This window comes from Polypterus senegalus, chromosome 1 (assembly GCF_016835505.1).
Source record: "Polypterus senegalus isolate Bchr_013 chromosome 1, ASM1683550v1, whole genome shotgun sequence".
NCBI classification, from domain to species: Eukaryota; Metazoa; Chordata; class Cladistia; order Polypteriformes; family Polypteridae; genus Polypterus; species Polypterus senegalus.
In genome coordinates, this window is record NC_053154.1 from 310933528 (window position 1) to 310953887 (window position 20360).

The 20360-nt window shown below is 40.8% G+C and overlaps 1 protein-coding gene across 2 annotated transcripts in view; it reads right to left on the minus strand.

Moving 5' to 3' along the window:
- Positions 1–3171: 3171 nt before the first annotated feature.
- The window catches only part of LOC120514930, a 66498-nt gene continuing 49309 nt past the window's right edge, over positions 3172–20360 (minus strand). The window contains exons 3-8 of one of the 2 annotated variants that reach the window (XM_039735578.1): positions 18631–18657; positions 18193–18219; positions 11492–11599; positions 11202–11260; positions 4143–4181; positions 3172–4065 (exon numbers count right to left, since the gene is read on the minus strand). In XM_039735578.1, coding sequence (XP_039591512.1) covers positions 4006–4065; positions 4143–4181; positions 11202–11260; positions 11492–11599; positions 18193–18219; positions 18631–18657 — 320 coding nt within the window. In that variant the 3' untranslated portion in view covers positions 3172–4005. The remainder of the gene's footprint in view (positions 4066–4142; positions 4182–11201; positions 11261–11491; positions 11600–18192; positions 18220–18630; positions 18658–20360) is intronic. The other variant, XM_039735588.1, reaches the window with a different exon arrangement.

Below are 20360 nucleotides of genomic sequence, written 5' to 3' on the forward strand. Positions count from 1 at the left end.
TCATTTCTAGATATTAAAAATAGCAACGGCCCTAGCACTGACCCCTGCTGGTCACCACTCTTAACATCAACCAACTTTAATGAGGTTCCTCACACCATCACCCTCTGCTTCCTGTGTCTGAGCCAATTCTGCACCCATCTAAAAACATCACCCTGAACTCCCACTTCTTTTAATTTGATGCCCAACCTCTCATGTGGCACCTTATCAAATGCTTTCTGAAAGTCCAGATAAATAATATCGTAAGCTCCACTTTGATCATATCCTTTAGTTGCCTCCTCATAGAATTCCAACATGTCAGTAAAACACGACCTCCCTCTTCTGACCCCATGCTGACTGTTCTGTAAACTCCTGTCCTTGCCATGTGTTGCTCAATCTTATCCTTAATAATTCCTTCCATTAATTTTTCTGTGATGCACGTTAAGCTTACTGGCCTATAGTTGCTCTGATCTGCCCTGTCACCCTTTTTATATAATATTTTCCACGTGCAACCTCATCTACAAATCAGTGTGTCAAGGGTTTCTATCTGTACTCGCTAGCCTCCTTAAGAACACGAGGATAAATATTATCTGGTCCTGGTGATTTGTTTGATTTCAGCGTATTTAATCTCAGCAGCACTTCTCCCTCTATAATTTCCAAATCCCTCAGTACCTCCTTAGTAGTCCCTGTTACCTCTGAGAGATTATCAGCTTCCTTACTTGTGAACACCTCAGAAAAATGTAATTTTCTCTGTCTGTTTCTTTTAATTCCCCTTTACTATTCCTGATGCACTTCACCTCCTCCTTGACTTTTCTTTTACTACTAAATTACTGAAAGAATCTCTTGGGGTCTTCTCTGCTCTATTCCTCTCCAACTGTCTCTTAGCCTCCCTGATATCCTTCATAATGGTTCCTCTCATGTTCTCATACACCCTACGATTCACTTTGCAGTCATTAGTCTTATATGTTTTATTCATTTTTTTTTTCATTTCCAGCTTCTTTTTTAAATCTTCACTAATCCACTGTGGAGTTTTTTTTTTTAATTTCCTATTAATTCCAATTGTAGGTATGTATCTGTTCTGCATTACATGTAAAACATTTTTAAACCTGTTCCACTGCTCCTTGACTGTCTCCACACTTAAAAGTTTATCCCAGTCTATCCTTCTTAGACTTTGCCGCATCTGCTCAAAATTTTCCTCACGAAAGTTAAACTTAATCTTAGTCTTTGCATTTGACTCTTACAAAATACTGAAAACTGTATTACAGTATGGTCACGTGACCCTAGTGGTCCAATCACCTCTAGACCCTCAATTCTATCCTGATTATTACAGAATACTAAATCCCGACAGGCTTCACCCCGTGTTGGTGCTTTAATATGCTGTGTTAGAAAACAGTCACTGATTACTTCTAAAAACTCCTGCTCTTGTGCTCCTCCATCTGCAAGGTTATCCCAGTTAATATTCAGATAATAAATTTCCCCATAACTTTAATATTTCTAACAAGATGTGTGTTTAAATTATTGTCTGAATTGGGTGGTCTATAACACACTCCTCATATAAGACCTCTTTCTCTAATGCTATCTAGGCAAAGCCAGATGTCCTCACTAAGATGGGGCTCATCGTCCAACTGAAGGGGACTTGCGTTTAAATTCTGTATGACATCAACACCAACCCGACCTCCTTTTTTGTTCTCTCTATCCTTCCTATAAAATGTGTATCCCTCTATGTTACACTCATTCCGATCTTTGTTATTTAGCCAGGTTTTCATTTTTGCTATAATATCGTAATTATGCTCTGCTACATACAACTCCAGCTCCCTTACTTTATTTTTTACACTTCTAGCATTAAGGCAAGCTAGTTTTATTGTGTTAGTCCTTGTAGCATCATCTGTCATGTGTAGCATCCACCTGAACGATGCAACATTTTTGTTCCAGTATTCTCACCCCACATTTGCTATCAGATGGTGAAGTGGTGAGAGAGTGATAGCCAGTTAGAGACAGGGAATGATTATGGTGCCAGAATGACCAGGCCTTAGCCAGAACCTCAGGATTCACTCTGCTCTTTTTAAAGGATGGCTAGAGATCTTTACTGACCACACAGTGTCAGGACCTCAGTTTTACTTCTCATCTAAATGAAAGTGCCATTTTTACAGCACAGTGTACCTGTCACTGCACTGGGGCATGGGGATTCACACACAGACTACAGGATAAGCAGCTCCTGCTGGCCTCACCAGCACCTCTTCCAACAGCAACCTAAGCTTTTCCTGGTTGGTCTCCTGTCCACATACTGGCCGGGCCTGAACATGCTTAGCTTCAAGTGGTGACGTGTTCTCAAGTGCAGGAGGTAGCTTGTCGTGTGGCACTTAAAGCCATTTTCATCTGACAGATGGTTACTCCACTATATCTCACCCCTTGTAAAGTTCTTCGGATTAAAGCCTTTTCTAAATGAACAAACAGATTACGGGATTTACATATAAAATGACTTCACCAAAGAAGGATGGACAATTCTGTTTTATAGAGCACAAGCAAGATAATCAGGAGGAAACTGTCAACGTGGTCATTATTCACTTCATGCTTCTTTGATTGTGTTCAAATCATTGCCTACAAGCTCTCTATAATAATTGTTGCAGCAATTTACAGTAAACTCACCACAACTAACTTGCTTGGTTACTCATAACCTGGTCGCTATTGCAATAAAAGAACACAATGCTTACGTCGGGGCAAACAGCGTTTCATATTCAGTGGTACATTTTACAGAGTTCAATAATTTAACAATAACAAAGTTTACATGGATTTCACTGATTAACTATTTTACACAGACCCTTCACACTGTCTTCGATTTCCTTGGAACTGCCGCTGTGTTACTCCTCCATTGTTAATGTGCCAATAATCTTCATGCATGGTCATCAGCACATCTTGCTCTGCCTGTTGTTTCGATTATCTAATTTCACTTTCTGGAACAAACCCCTTGATGGCTATCTATCTATCTATCTATCTATCTATCTATCTATCTATCTATCTATCTATCTATCTATCTATCTATCTATCTATCTATCTATCTATCTATCTATCTATCTATCTATCTATCTATCTATCTATCATTATATAGCACCTTTCATATCTATCCCTCTATTATATAGTGCCTTTCATATCTGTCTATCTATCTATTGTGAGAGAATTAAAGTGATCAAAGGGTAATCCTGCTTAGTTTTTATTTTGGTATGTAGTCCATATTCAAAAGAAGTATATTACTTTTGTCTTAGAAATAGCATTAAATGGAAAGGGTTACGTAAAGAGACAGAGCGTTACAGGTGGTGGTTTTAGAAACTGGCAGATGTCAAGTACATAACAAGACTTGAAAGTTGTCACTTACACAGAAATTTCATAAGAGGGTAAGAGCTGAAATTAAGGGGGATTGAAACAGACAAGAATATAGTGGGGTGAGACTTTTATTTTGGGTGTGTAAGCTGGCTGTGCTCCTTGCTAAAATGTCTCATGTGTTTTAATCAATCAGAGTAAATGCCATAGCTAATGCACCAATCAGAGTCAATGTCAGGTGGTATGTAAACAATTAAGCCAACACTGTTATGCAAACTCAGTTGTCTATAAGTGTGAGTCTCTACCTTGGCTGAAGATTCGCTAATCAGTGGACACTGCCTGCCTGGTCCCACTTATTCAAAGTACGAAGACCGTCATTCCAGGATTATCTTCAAACATCCACCTTGAGCTCCTCATTTCAACATCTAAAGAGCTGGGCAGCCTCTTTGTCATTCTCTGTCTCTGCATTATTTGACAAGCTGAGTTCCTTCCTTTCATAACTAAGCATAATGGAAGTTCAGACCTTTGACCAGTTTGACCAGTCTATAGGGAAAATGAGAGGTGCGCAGTGATTCCTGAAGATTGATGTCCACATCAGAGCTAGCCAACAAGAGGGATGGTCACTGCTGCACTCCTGGGTACTTCATGTCATTTTATTCACTATTCCAGAGTGACCCCATACTTTGGGGGCCATCACCCCACTTTCTACGGTGTTCAAAGTGATAGCTTTGGCTGGCAGACACTATAAACAGCATTGTCCCTCTGTGTCATCTCCTGAAAAATGATCAGGAAAAAGATTAGCGTTTGGCCTGCAGAGACAATTAGACCTGCGAAGGTAATGTCACCCCTACCTGGTAAACTCCTCCTGTGTCATTTTCTGGGGCTCCCATCTAAAACAAGCAGAGAGTAACATGTGAAAAGCTGCAAATCCTGGGGTGTCCAACTCAATTTAAGATTGTGTCTGGCCGGCTGCAGCAGCTTTAAGATCCTGTCACCGATATGAAGAAGATCTTACTCTTCCAATGCCCTTTACTTTATATAGTGTCTTTCTGCAATGAGCTCCATCCAAGACCGATGTGCTTAAATTATTCTGAAATTTCTGGCAAGTAAAGGGATTGAACCCATAGCCTTGTGATATGATGTGCAATGACTTAGCTTCAGGAATTAAAATTGTGTTAGACACGACTCGTATATAAAGGCTGATTGTGAGAGAAGTTTTTAAATGTTTGACTGTCGTAATGCTTCCAATGAAAGACACTATATAATGTAAAGGCTGCTTTGTAAAGCTCAAACCAGTGGCATCAGAGGCAATGCAGACAGGGCACCAGTAGACCACAGCACTCACTCACTCTCTCTCACAGGTCCAATTTACAGTCACTAATGGCACCCATGCGCAGAACACACCAAACCCACCATGACAATGACCACCCGAGATTTAAACTGGGGACCACTAAGCTGTGAAGCAGTAGTGTTAAAGACTGAACTGTCCTCTCTTGTCAAGTACTTCATGCAAGTGATGGTAAAGAGTAAAGGTGAATCACTAGGCCTTGCATCACTGGGTCAGCCATTTTGTTTACCACCTGAAGTCCGAATTCACAGGTCCAACCTGTTTAATGATTTGTACTTAATGATCTCACAGTCTGAACATTTCCTTTATTCTGTTGAGATGACATGTCTGTTTCAGTTTTATCATTGGAAACAAGGCCACAAGAGGAGCACCAAGATGGAGGCAGCAGGGATGATGCCTAGAGACTGGGGCAAAGAAGCTGTGGATGGAAGTGGTGGGAGATGACATAGGAAGAGTGGATGTCACCTCAAAAGGTTACCCAGGTCCAAAGAGAGTGGAGGAGATGGGGCAAAAAACCTGGATAAACCCAGAAAATGGTGATGGTGATGGACGCCAAAATTGTGGGCAGTCATTCCTGATGCCAACACACAAACGCACACACAAGAAGGACCATTGACCTTATTTCAAGCCAAGGCTATTAGAGTTTGGTTTATCAGCTTATCAGATGATGATCACTGATAACTTCTACTCAATAGACTGAGAAGAAGGCACAAGGCTATCATGGGAAACGGCGATGAGGAAACCAAAGCTAACGTGTCTGTGTGTGAGTAGAAATTGACAATCAGGTCCTAGAAACACATTACAAGTCTCAGGGAAGACTTCATTGACCCCTTATGGTGGCACTTCCTATAATAGGCACTACATAGAGTGGTGGGCTCTTGCATATGAGATCCTGGTGTTTCATTTTGGACGGTGAATTGTGACTTCCTCCCATCGCCTTCTCAGTCTGGTCTCCTGGGACGGCTCCGATCCTGTTTAGCATCAACGTGTGTGATGTCTTTAATCTGAGGTTATTAATTGGACCTATTGGGGCCACTTCAGAAATAATATCTCCAATCCCACCAAGAAGGTTGCAGATTCATTGTCTACTGCGTCGTATGCTCACATGTGTTGTGGATGTAACTCTGTCAGCCACTTTACAGAAGCACACCATAGATGGAACGTTCTCTGGTCACTCTTGGTTGGTCTCTTTGACCTCTGTCTCCCTAGTTAGACGATGATACCAGCCATAACTCACTCAGGGTCCTGTCCTTCTATATTACACTTCCTCAGTTGAAGAGGTTCGCCAAAATCCAGGCGCCTCCAAACTATAGCAGCATCTCATCTACTGTATTTTTGTGAGAAGATCAAAGGTCAGAGGAGGGCAGAGGGGTGGCTCTGAGGTTAGCGATCTGCACTGGCAATCAGAAGGTTGCCGGTTCGAATACCATAAATGACAAAAGTGACTCTATATTGTTAGACCCTTAACCTGCAATTGCTAATTCCTGGGTGTGACGTTAATTCGCATGTAGGCCAAAACACCTGTGGGTTGGTGGCAGAATTGTCACTCCAGCCGCCATAACAAAACCTCCCAGTGTTCACTCCATCTGAACTAGCGTGATGCTGAGTTGTCACCTGTTGCATGGCTGCACTCGGGTCCTAATCTGGGATCCTGAGTTGGTTTGTAATGTGGTGAGTGCGGCACAAGCTCCTAACCTCTTTCTCCTCTCAAGCCTCAGCACCACAACATCAATGCAGACGTAGGACAACAGTTTTAGGCAGGATGGAACTTTTGAACATGGAGAACGAAAAGCAAATATCAAAATATGATGTACAACGGGGAAATTAGGGTTAGGGTTAAGTATTGAAGATATCTAAGTTTTTCTTAGTAAATACAGGGAGATTCCCTCGAAAGAGGCCCCGAATATTCTGTAATCACTCTCGCTAGGATGAAGCAATCTGAACGAAACAATGTGCAAATGTGCTCCTCAGTATATGGAGCTTCGAACAAGCCAGGATGCCCCTACGCCGGAGCGATGAGATAGGTGCTGGTCAGCCATTTAACCTCTGTTTGCAAATTCTGGGTGCATACCGACTGTAACCCTTCACTCAGTCACTCGACTTCTCATCAGAATGGTGGTGTACAATATTGAGCAGCGCTTCGTCATGGTGCGAACCTAATGGGTCACCAATTCATGTAAGCGATGTCAGAATCAACTGGATGATCGTGAGTTAACGAAAGGTTACTTCCAGCAAGATGGAGTGACGTGTCACTCATCGGCAAGGAGTATGGCAGAAATTGAGTCCTTCTTCGGCATCAGGGTCATGTCAAAAGGACTTGGGCCTCCATGGATGCCAGATCTGACACCACCAGACCTCTTCCTTCAAAGGAAAAGTCTATCAGAACAAGCGTCGCACGGTGGAAGATTTGAAGGAAAACATCCAACGTGAAAATGCTGCTGTTCCTGAACATGGAGCGCCGTGTCGAAATGTGTCTGGCAGAAAATGGAAACCACTTCCAGCATCTCAGGTAATGTAATCGATTCCACATACGTCAAGGTATAGAGTGGAATTTCTTGGTTATTATTGCTTCATCCTAACGGGAGTTACAACAGAATCTTCGGGGCTTCTTTCGAGTGAATCTCCCTTTAGATTTCTAAGGGGGCTATTGACATGAAATGTTTACCAGATGTTGGTAACAACCCAAGTACTCCACACGTACACAGAAATCAAAAACAACACCCACCTTGTTCACAAATCATGTTTTGTTATTTGGGCGTATCCAACTATCCTACACGTGACTTACTTTGTAAACCTGGTAAAAGCTAAACACGGGCTTTACAAAGAGTCCAATTTATTGTGAACTTCCTGTAACTAACAAGTAGCAAGTTGTTCAAGTAGGCGGATGTGTCAGCATATACAGCGTGGAAAATAAGTACTGAACGCAACAATGTTTTTCTCAGTAAGTATATTTCAAACGGGGACTATTGATGCAAAATTTACACCAGGTGTCAATAACAACCCACGTAATCCACACATACAAAGGAATCAAAATAAATAAGTCCATAAAGGAAGTTAAGTGTAATAAAGTGGAATGACACAGGGAATACGTATTGAACAGATGAAGAAGAGGAGGCGCAAAAAGGTCATGGAAAGCCAAGAAACAGCTGACATCTGTCAGGATTTAGAAAGCAATCCGGCCACAAAATTCATGTCAATAGCCCCATTAGAAATATACCGAGCTATTCAAAATGAAAGAGCAGATTTCAAAAATGCATTTCAAACAAACTGTGTATCACCGGTTAGAGGAAGGTTTAAAGTTTGGTCCTTGAGGTTGCCTGCACTCGACGTGATCGCCATCAGTAGCGTGATAAATATCAAAGCGGTAGACCATATCTTGCCACACACTGGTCCCCAGTTGCTGAATTCACAGCTTCCTCAATTTGATTAGCAGGCACAGGTGGAACAAACACTCTTTATTTAATGTTCCCCAATCAATAAAAATCGCAGGGGGTAAGGTATCTGGAGACATGGGAGGCCATAAATGATGAGCAAGATCTCGTTGTCCACCTCTTCCAATCTATCGTCCTGAAATGGCATCATTCAGGTAACACCGGACCTCCAAGTGGAAATGAGGCAGGGGCACCATCTTGCATGAAAATTAAGTCATTCGAAACTTCTTGAAGTTGGGGAAACAGCCAGTTTTGCCACTCTTAAATTTTCCAGAATTCACGTTGTGCTTGAACATTGGACTCACACTTCAAAAATTGAAGCACACAAAATGATTTCTCTTGTGGTGTTGTTGCCATTTTACTATAAATGAGAAACAGCGCTCAGTGGCATTCACTGGTACTTTTAGGCAGGCTTTAAAACTTTGAACTTTCCTCTATTCAGTGATGTGCGGAACGTGTTTCTGTCTTATATAGTTTGTCTGAAATACATTTTTGAAATCTGCTCTTTCATTTTGAATAGCCCTGTATTTCACTGGGAAAAACATTGATGCGTTCAATACTTACTTTCCCTGCTGTATGCCCTGTGACAAAAGAATGCGGTAGATAAACCGTTAGCTACATACGGTAGGTAAGTATACAACTGAAGATTAGGTGTAATGTATGTTATGGAGAATGTGGGTACCATGCACATAAAATCCTACCCATACTAACCCTAACCTTACCATCTGCCCTGACATTGCACATTGCTTTTGGCACCATTCATACTAAATCACGACCACAACAACCCCTGACCTTAACCTTCTGTCCTTAACCTCTGCAAATAGTCACGTGAAAAAGTCTGTACACCTCACAAAAAAATTCTCTTTTTCAATATACTGTATGTGGAGTTATTTGGTCAACGGCATACTAAAGGGCAGTTGGCAAGAAGATCCTGATAGCAGAGTGGCACGGTGGTGCAGAGGTAGCACTGCTGCCTCGCAATAAGGAGACCTGGGTTCGCTTTCCGGGTCCTGTCTGCATGTTCTCTGCGTGGGTTTCCTCCCACAGTCCAAAGACATCCAGGTTAGGTACTTTGGCAATCCTAAATTGTGGGTGTGTGTGCCCTGTGGTGGGCTGGCACCCTGCCCAGGGTTTATTTCCTACTTTGCACCCTGTGTTGGCTGGGATTGGCTCCAGTAGTCCCCCGTGACCCTGTAGTTAGGATATAGTAGGTTGGATAATAGAGGAATCCTGATAGCAACTGTAAGGCACGGTGGTAAAAATGTTCTGAGGTAGGACTGCTTTGCTGCCATCAGGGCCTGAGCAGTTAATTAATCAATTAACGCTCACAAGATTCAATTTCATTAGCAGGCTAGGTAAAGATTTCAATTCATATTTATCCAAGAACTCAAATTTACTGAGAAAATTTTTTTTAGTGGACCATGCGGGTTAGGTGGATTGGCGATTCTAAATTGGCCCTGGTGTGTGGGTGTGTGTGTGTGTGTCCTGCGGTGGGTTGGCACCCTGCCCAGGATTGGTTCCTGCCTTGTGCCCTGTGTTGGCTGGGATTGGCTCCAGCAGACCCCCGTGACCCTGTATTTGGATTCAGCGGGTTAGAAAATGGATGGATGGATGGAAAAATATAAAAGAATGTAGATACATGCAAATACACTCAATTGAAAAGGGTAAAATTATTTTTACAGAAGTGAATTTACCACGTGTATCATTTTTAGAGGGTTACGACAGTTAAGCTATCCAAATAAGAAAGGGAGGAATGAAGTCTGTTCATTTAAGAGGCTTGATGTATTCAAAATATTTAATGGGTCATTAGTTTGCCGGTGACTGTGATTGTGGCCTTCATATCATAAATACTGTATAGTGATGAACTGCTAGTAAAGGTTTATATCTCTGTATTATACAAAAAAAATCTTGGGACGAGATGAGACTTTTGCAGAGAGACACTTTTATGTCCCGTGAGACAAAGCTTTAACCATGCCTGGGCCAGAAATAAAAGACAAAGAGTAGATCACACAGTAGAACGTCGTAAAGAATTCAAAAATGTTGGCGCGATAGACATGAAGAGCAGGTTAGAGAAAATGGAAGTACGAAAATCCAAAATTCGCAAAAAATGATAGTAAAGATTGCATTAGCGCAAACAAATGGAAATTATTACTTGGTGAAATAACGGAACAGAAAACAAGAGCGAATATATTGTTTGGATTTAAACTTTAAGTTGGAGTTGGAGATCGTTTAACTCGTGCTGCCATCAGGGAAAAGTATCGTTTCTTCCTAATGATAAGGCGTATCTGCGAGAATTAAAAAATTTGTTGGTTGGTGAAAGTGAAATCCACATACGCTGTCACGCTTGGGTCACAGAGCTGCACAGATACACGGGAGATTTTAGAGATAGAAACGTTATTCCGACACTTCAAATAAACATAAGTCTCTTTCAGGAGTGAATCGAGCTCCATGTGTATTCGGAGGGGACAGTTCCGTCTCTCAATTAAAAGAGTCGAAAATCTCCCTGTTCATGGAGGTGCGCCTTGGGAGCCGGGCCCCCAAAAGGAGCAGAGGATGTCTGGGGGAGAAGAGAGACAAGTCAGTGAGACAAAAGGATAGTTGCTGTATAGGCCTTTAAATGTTTGAAGTGCCACACTAGACGCAGATCACGTGGCATGGCAGCAGCAGCAGCAGCTAGCAGGTGATCGAGCAAAGAGGAGGTTAAAAAAAAAAAGGGTTCCCCATTGTATCACCGTTTAAGAGGGGGTTTTGGAGGCTCCTTGGGGTGCATTCAGCCCCCTCTTCACAACACAAGCGACAGAGATGTAAAGTGGCTGGGGCGTAGTGCAGGCCTTTGTTGGCGAGTCATTTTAAAAAACCGCAAGACAGTATAAAGGTGTGTTATGGCATCATAGGGAAAGGCTTCCGCATTTTCCAACTCAAATGTCCTCCTTTACAGAGAAAGTAGCTAATCCTCACACACACACTATTTAAAATGGCAGACGGCACAGTGGGAGGCATTTTTGAAATGTTTGAAATTTCAAGTGAGATTAGCATTTAACCAGGCATGAACTGAAGCAAAAAGAGAAGCCAAAGAGAAGCAGGTGTGTTTCTAATTAGAGGTAAAGGTAAAGGTTTTTATAGTTGGTTACTTCAGGGTCTCCTGCGTCATTCCTCGGGGTCCTTTCCACTGATGTTTGCCTTTTGCTTTCTAGGAAAAAGAAAGTGAGATTCTTGTTAATAATGGAAGTGAGACCAACCAGGTAAGCGATGTCTCAAATATTAAATGTGGCTCCAGTGGTAACCTCATCTGCTCCTCCAGCCTTAAACTTGTCAACAGATGGGCCTCCTGAAGAGCATGGTGACAGGAGATGCACCAGGATCTCCAGTCTGTCCAACAGGCACCTCACACTCTTTAGGGGAACAGGACAGGCAGACTTACCTTTTAGTTTGAGCCAAGTGTAAACGTATAAGCCAATCACAGTGAAAAGCAGGATTCCCAAAACGACGGAGAGCCATGGATACACTGAGCACTTTGATGGCACTTCATCTTGAAAATCAACAAAACAAAACAAAAACAAAAATGAAAGGACATTTAATAATGACAAACTGGCATGGCTGATGAGAGCCTTCATCCATGTCCTGTCGGACAAGTGCAAAGGCAATGGCAGGTTTTAGGCAGGCCAAAGGACAGTAAGAAAGAGCAGAGGTTGGTACCCCCCAGGGTTTCAGATTGGCAATGAACAATGTGCCAGCTAGTACAGCAGATGCTGCCCTATAATTTACGGTATAATTTTAGCTAACTTGTGTGCCTGTAAATGTACAGTACAAGGGTTCTTCCAAAAGTTTAATTTTATTTTTAATTTTATTAAAGTCATTCTTCTCAATCTAGCCTCTCTACTTTTCAGTTCTCGTACACCAATGGCCCACACACTTCTGAATGCCCGCTTTTGCACCAGCAAGTCCTCTCTGTGTTCCTCCGTTGTCTCCCATCTTTCGGCTCATAATTGCCATTTTGACTTGAATAGTGTAGGGGGCACTGAAGAACCTCAAACCCTGGGCATATCTGCACAGACACAAGTCCCCGGTGCAAACAAAAGGCTTCAACAGTGGCACAACACGACACAATCCTTCTCTCATCTTCTCTCTGTCTCCACTCCTCCAGGTGAGCTTTATTCTTTAGGCTGCTAGGACACAGCCCATTGGAAGAACTTCCGGGCGAGATGTAAGTCCCTCTAAGTAGGGATCTTTAATTCCAGGAACTCCCTCTAACAGCCCCCATGGAATCTAACAGGGCTGCCCCATGGGACTACAGATCCCAGCATGCTCTTTATGTACCCATGTGGGAATCCTGACCTAGGGATGCTACCCTCTAGTATAACAAGGGGGCATGTTGTCCTGGCAGGGTATCTACTCATGTCCTTCTGTCAAACTGGCCTCCCGGGCCAGGTATTATTGTTCACTCCAACCATGCTGGAATGCCAGAGTGCCCACATCTGCACTTGTATTTATTACACTAGTTTATGATTATTTATTGAAGATTTATAAGACTGAATGGTTATTATTTGTTTTATGTTGTGTGCCACTCGCTTACACGAGTTAGAAGTTACATAACTTGTGATGGCTCCCTATCTATGTAAGAGAATACATTTAAATTTACTCATTTGGCTGATGCCTTTATCCAAGATGACATAAAACATTTAGGATACGATTGGTTACATTTCTTTTGGAATTCCAATTGGAGCACTGGCAGGACTTAGCCACTGCTCCCGTGGCCAAAGGTTTTGAGAATGACACAAGTATCGGTTTTCACAAAGTTTGCTCCTTCCGTGTTTTTAGATCTTTGTGTCAGATGTTTCTATGGTAGACTGAAGTAGAATTACAAGCAGTTCAGAAGTTCCAAAGGCTTTTATTGTCAATTCCATGAAGTTTATGCACAGAGTCAATATTTGCAGCATTGGCCCTTCTTCCTTTTTCAAGACCTCTGTAATACGTCCTGGCAGGCTGTCTGTCAATCAACTTCTGGGCCAAATCCTGACTGATGGCAGCTGCCCATTCTTGCATAATCAGAATTGGTGGGTTTTTGTTTGTCCACCCACCTCTTGACGATTAACCACAAGTTCTCAATGGGATTAAAGGTCTAGGGAGTTTCTTGGCCATGGACCCCACATTTTCAATGTTTTGTTCCCCGAGCCACTTAGTTGTCACTTTTGTCTTATGGCCCGGTGTTCCATCATGCTGGATTGTTCATTGTGGATCACCAAACTGCTCTTGGATGGTTGGGAGAAGTTGCTCTCGGAAGATGTCCTGGTCCCATTCTTTATTCATGGCTGTGATCTTAGGCCAAATTGTGAGTGAGCCCGCTGCCTTTGGCTGACATGAGTGGTCTTAGGATGCTTTACTACTTGGGTGACACAGAACTGGTGGTAGCGCTGCTCACCTTTTCTTCTCAGACAATCGGAAAGGGGATTCATGAGAGACAATGGCTTTACCCCAGCAGTCCTCAGCAGCCCAATCCCAGAATATCAGTCTATCCCTAATGCAGTGGTTCTCAACCTGTGAGGCGGGCGCCCCTAGGGGAGCGCGAAGTAACAAAAACGGGGGTGCGAGGATGTGTAGAAAAGAAAACAAGAATCAAAAATATGTAAAAAACATCTGTTGAAACCAAAACAAATGAACTTAAACTACATTCTGATACTAGAACAATAAATATAGAGTTAGATAAATGTCGATAAAAGTTAAGTAGGTATAATAAAGTATGCATCTACACTTCAAAAAATGTTAGGGGGGGAGCGATTAAAACTGTTATGAAAACTCGGGTCGCAAATACTTAAAGGTTGAGAAACGCTGCCCTAATGTTTTTCTTGGCTTCTTTGATGCCCTTCTTGACACCCACCAGGCCTTCTTTCAAAATTCTTCGGCTCACTCACATCTGCCTGCTGCCATTCCTGACCAAGCTCTGCACTGGTGGTGCCCTGATCTTGAGCCATGAATAAAGAATGGGACCAAAACATCCAAACACCTTCTCACACTATTTCTAGGGGGAAACCAAGCCATTCCCGCATATCCTGAGTCTGCCCCAAGGTCTCCTCCTTTCTTTTTTTCTTTCTTTGGTCCCTAGCTGGTGTTTGGTCTGGACCTGGTCCTAAGCCCGTACGCTGCTGTGGGTGCCAATGGTTGTCGGATTTCATTTTGAAGGTGTTTCCATGCAAGGTGATCCATGGTGGCTGTTCTGGCCTCGTCGAGGTTGAGTCGACGGTTTCTGATGTCATCTTCGACCTGCTTGAGCCACGTTTTCTTTGGTGCCGTTCTTTGGATTCTCCACTGGGTGGGTTGATCGCATGAGAGGAGTTTGTGTGGTAACCGTAAACCACATAAAGGTCTCCTCCTAGTTTGACATACTTGAAATAGGCATCCAGGAGGCATCAGATGTTTCCAAAGTCACCTTAACTTGCTCCTTTTGATGGTCTACTGTAAGCTCATCCAAAATACTGCGCTCCTCACCCCATCTCTAAGGCAGAGTTCAGACGCCACTTATATCCACTATCTTGTTCTTTCAGATTGTGACCATAGGTGAGGGCAGCAATGGCGATCGAGGAGTAAGTCAAAAGCATTGCCCTTTGGCTCAGCTCTCTCTTCATCACATGACCGTGGACGCTGCTCCGATTGGCCTGCTCATCTCCTCCTCCATTGGTCCCTCACTCATCTTAAGATACGTGAACTCCTCCACGTGAGACGACACCTCATCCAAACCTGGAGCTGACCTGGGATGGGCTTGGGATTCTCTGTAAAGTTTTGGATGAGATGTTTTTGCTTTTGTTTTTAAGACTATCGTTTTATTTTTATATTTTGGGTACTTTTGCCAGGGTTTTTTTTAGCTTTCTGGTAATGACCTTAATCTGCTTCCTGGTGTTTCTTTCCTTATGAACCTTGAATTATGATTTCACATCTCCTGGTACACTTATGGTTCTTTTTGATTCATTTTGGCCTAGTACTAATAGCCAGTCCCAGCTGAATCATCTCAATCTAAACTCATCCTCTCTGATGAGGTAACACATTTTCCACATGCTAAGCACAGAAACAGGTGTGAGCTTCAGTTCCTTTAACAACTTTCATTAAAAAAAAAATCAACCGATGGTTCATGTCTACTGTAAACGGATGAAGACGTGCGGCTGCGTCCACAGTACGCCACACCAACAGCAGAGTCAACTACTACGATTATTTTCAATGTTCTCAATCCTGCAGACTTCACTTTACTTTGGAATTTCAGTAATGGTTTTAGACTTGTATTTACTTTTATGGAAATATTTTATTGCTTAGGTGCTGTTATTTTGTTTTTTGTGCGGGCCGCCATTCTGTGACTAATATTACTAGATTACTGCTGCAAGTCATTGGTGTGCAACGTCATTGCTGCTAACAAATACAAATGTCAGCACTGCATTGTTTCTTGGACAATTAGAGTCTAACGAGTTTTTTCAAAGAAGAATCTGATGCGCTAATTGATGGTATTCTTGACATAGTAAACTCGTCATTAGATACGGGGGTCTTCCCAGACTGTCTTAAGACTGCTGTAGTTAAACCCAAGAAAATAATCTCGACTTCTCTGTTTTTGACAATTTTAGCCCTATTTCTAACCTATCTTTCTTAAGTAAAATCGAGAGAAGGTCGTCATTATGCAGCTAACTAACTTAATAAGTTTCAGAACAAATCACAGTACAGAAACTGCACTCGTTAAAGTAGTAAATGACTTGCAAGTGAACGCACACAGAGGCCATTTATCTGTTCTCATCCTCTTAGATCTGAGTGCTGCATTTGACACCATTGATCATAATATTCTTAGAAATCGCCTTAGTCAATGGGTGGGCCTCTCTGGCAGGGTCCTAAATTGGTTTGAATCCTAAGTGGCAGGTAGAAAATTCTTTGTTAATTATGGTAATTATACTTCAAAGACCCCTGATATTTTTTTATGGTGGTCTGCAAGGATCTCTATAGAGTCCACTGCTCTTTTCGATCTCCATGCTACCATGAGGTCAGATTATCTCAAGGCATAACGTGAACTACCAGAGCTATTCTGGTGACACACAGCTGTACTTATCAATAGCGCCTGATGACCCCGACTCTCTTGATTCACTGACACAATGTCTCACTTGTGTTTCTGAATGGATGAGAAGTAATTTTGTCAAACTAAATAAGTGGAAAGCAGAAATCTTAGTGATTGGCAAAAATTGATACAATGATGGTGTTAGAAATAAACTTGATGCATTAGGATTAAAAGTCAAGACGGAGGTAAAGAATCTAGGGGTAACTATTGACTCTGACATGAATTTTAAATCACAAATTAATCAGATTACTAGGACAGTATTTTTTCACTTAAGAAATATACCAAAAGTTAGACCTCTTATAACACTGCAAGATGCTGAGATATTAGTTCACACTTTTGTTTTCAGTTGTCTAGATTATTGTAACGCACTCCTCTCAGGACCAACCAAAAAAGACACCAATCGATTACAATGAGTGCAGAATGCAGCTGCTAGAATTTTAACTAGGAAAAGAAAATCTGAGCACATCACCTCAGTCTTGATATCACTACCCTGGTTATCTGTGTCATTTAGAATTGACTTTAAAATCCTTCTTATGGTTTACAAAGCCTTAAATCATCTCTGCTCCATCTTATATTTCGGATTGTCTTACACGTTACACTCCAAATCGTAACCTTAGATCTTCAAATGAGGGTTTGCTTAGAGTTCCAAGAGCTAAACTTAAAGAAGTGGAGAGGTGGGCCTTCTGCTGTAAGGCACCTAAAATCTGGAATAGCCTGCCAATAGGAATTTGCCAGGCTAATACAGTGGAGCAAGTTAAAAAAAAACTCCAAAAAAACACATTATTTTAACATGGCTTCATTTTAGTGTAACTCTGATATTCTGTATATGCATTGAATTATCGTTATTTTCATGGCTCCACAATCCGTACTAACACCTACTTTCTATGCTGTTGTTTTTCCAGTTTTCTGTGGTGAGGATATGACCTCCCAGTACCTGATCAGGGCACTTTGATGTCCCTACATTAATGGCTTAATACCCAGAGGTCCACATGACCAGCATCTTCTAATTCTTCCATGTAAAGCCTGAAAACCATGAGGAATGATTGAAGTAATTTATGTTGTGGTCTTTTGGCCTTGGGACCCCTGCAGATTTATTTTTTTCTTTAGCCCTCTGGAGTTTGTTTTATTTTTTTTCTTCTCCTGGCCATCAGACCTTACTTTATTCTTTGTTACTTAGTATTGCCTAGTTTTATTTTTTAATTTTTTCTTTTTTTTTTCTTTCTTCATCCTATAAAGTACTTTGAGCTCCATCATTTGTATGAAAACGTGTTATAGAAATAAATGTTGTTGTAAGTGTGAATTATGGAAAAATATTACTGGCAGTTGTCAGTGCTTTACATTAACCTTCAGAGCCAAGCACAGGGTCTCGGTGAGCCACCTCACAATAGTGGCCTTTAAAAAACAAAGTACAGTGGCATGCAAAAGTTTGGGTCTCCTTGCTTAAAATGACTCCTCCTGTGAATAGCGAAGTGAGCAGAAGATGAACTGATCACCAGAAGGCATCACGTTGAAGATGAAATGTCTCCTTAATATCAATGGGAGTCAAGCCAAAGTTATAAACTGGGATTTATCAGAAAATGGTGAACCTTCCCAAAACTGATCCTGTCATTTCACAAAGGAGTCTCCACCCTTCTCAATGCACTGGCACCGTCTGCTCCCAGTTCCTTACACCTGTAACACTCTGTCTCTTTACTTAACCCTTTCAGCAGTCTTTTAATGCTATGTCTAAGAAAAAAAGTAATATGCTTCTTTTTGAATATGGACTATGTACCAAAGCAAAAGCTATGCAGTATTACCCTTTGATCGCTTTAATTCTCTCACAATGGATAGATAGATAGATAGATAGATAGATAGATAGATAGATAGATAGATAGATAGATAGATAGATAGATAGATAGATAGATAGATATGAAAGGCACTATATAATAGAGGGATAGATGTGAAAGGTGCTATATAATGATAGATAGATAGATAGATAGATAGATGTGAAAGACACTATATGATAGATCAAATGTAAACAGTACTATACAATAAAAACAAACCTTCAGTGGCAGTGGGCATCTGGTCTCCTGTATAAAATAATAACATAAGATGAAATATCAGTATTTAGGTTGTGAAAAAAAAAAATATTGAATTGAAAGGTAACATAAATTAACAGATAAATGTACAATGCACTATATTATAGATAGATAGATAGATAGATAGATAGATGAAAGGCACTATATAATAGATAAATAGATAGAAAGATATGAAAGACACTATATAATAAGATAAATAGATAGGGGAAATTAAATCTTTACAGAATCTCAAGTTAATTCTCTCACAATGAATAGATAGATAGATAGATAGATAGATAGATAGATAGATAGATAGATAGATAGATAGATAGATAGATAGATAGATAGATAGATAGATAGATGGATGTGAAAGACACTATATAATAGATCAAATGTAAACAGTACTATACAATAAAAACGAACCTTCAGTGGCAGTGGGTGTCTGGTCTCCTGTTTAAAATAATAAGATAAGATGAAATATCAGTATTTAGGTTGTGAAAAAAAAAATTATTGAATTGAAAGCTAACATAAATTAACAGATAAATGTACAATGCACCATATTATAGATAGATAGATAGATAGATAGATAGATAGATAGATAGATAGATAGATAGATAGATAGATAGATAGATAGATAGATAGATAGATAGATAGATAGATAGATAGATAGATAGATAGATAGATAGAAATATGTTAAATGTCAGTGATGGGAAAGGCACTATATACTACATAGACAGGTAGAAGTGTAAGGCACTTTAGGATAAGAAGGTGGGCAGATGTACAGTATACTCTGGCCTTCTGTGTAACATAATAAGTCAATCAAGACGATATGCCAGTTTTTAGGTTGTATCAGATAGGAACTTGAATGTCATTCTTTAACTTGCTTGATCTTATCAATGGGAGTCAAGCAAGCAATCCTGGCAGGGGGCACCTGTCTATTGAATGTCCACCTGTAGTACACAAGCACACTGACACCAAGCAACAGGCCAAATACCTATCCTGGTATCCCTGGATGGGACGTCAGTCTAATGGAGGGCCTAGTCACCTGCACAAACACACTCATGTCAGTTTAGAGTCAGTGATTAACCTGACATACACTTTTTGGGGATGCTGGGCTAAAACTTGACAAAACTACTGGGGGGAAATGTGTTAACTGCACATAATGCGATCTGGCAAGGGATTTGCCCAGGTGTCCAGTACAGTAAGGCAGTAATGTGAACCACTGTGCCACCCTTTCAACATAATCGAGTATTTCCAAAGGCACTTCATCCGAGTGAGGGTTGCACCAGGCGTAACCCTATTGTGATAGCACCAGGAAAAAGACAAGGCAGCAGCACTGGATGGAATGCCAGTCCAACTTGGGGACCAAGGTTATAATAGCTTTGCCTTTCTATATTAGTTTTTATTTCTATATTTTTTCTGACCTTACTTGAAAATTCAGTTTAGTTTTAGTTTTCCTTAAGCGTGCATTTTTTATTTGAGTTTAGTTTTTATTTTACAAAGACATTTCTATTTCATTTTTATATATATTACTTTCAGTTTTAGTTTAAGTAATAATTTTACGGTTAAAGAGCTACTACAGAGTTTTTGTGTTACAATGAGATAGAACTGTGCACTTAACGAGTTTGGATATAATAGGCGTTTAATGTTAGTGGAAGCTTACTACGCTACACACCACACAGTTTACTATTTGTTTTTGTTTTTGTCTTATAAAAACAATCAAAACCAGATACTGGAAATGAACAATTTTACACAATTTTATAATTTTAAAAATATTTTCTATGTCATTTGTGCTGAACAAATCTGCACTGACTTTTGGCACTTTTTTCTTTTCCTTTTATTACCCAAAATTGACCATTTTGTGATAAAATTTCTGTGAATTTTAAGGCTTGAGGGTTTTTTACTCTAAATGTCTACAGGACACAACATATCCTGCTCCAAGACAATGTGCTTATAATGAATGCCTTCAATATTCCATTGAAAAATCTCAAACACTGGGCTTTGTTATTTTCTACCAGCCTCTCAGACACAATTTGTAGACAGAATTTTGCCACCTGCAGGCCTGAAAAGATCAAAAATCAGAAAACAGAATCTACTGTGTTGTGACAGGTGTGACCATGAAAATCACGGTGGCTTAGGAATAACAGGGGTCT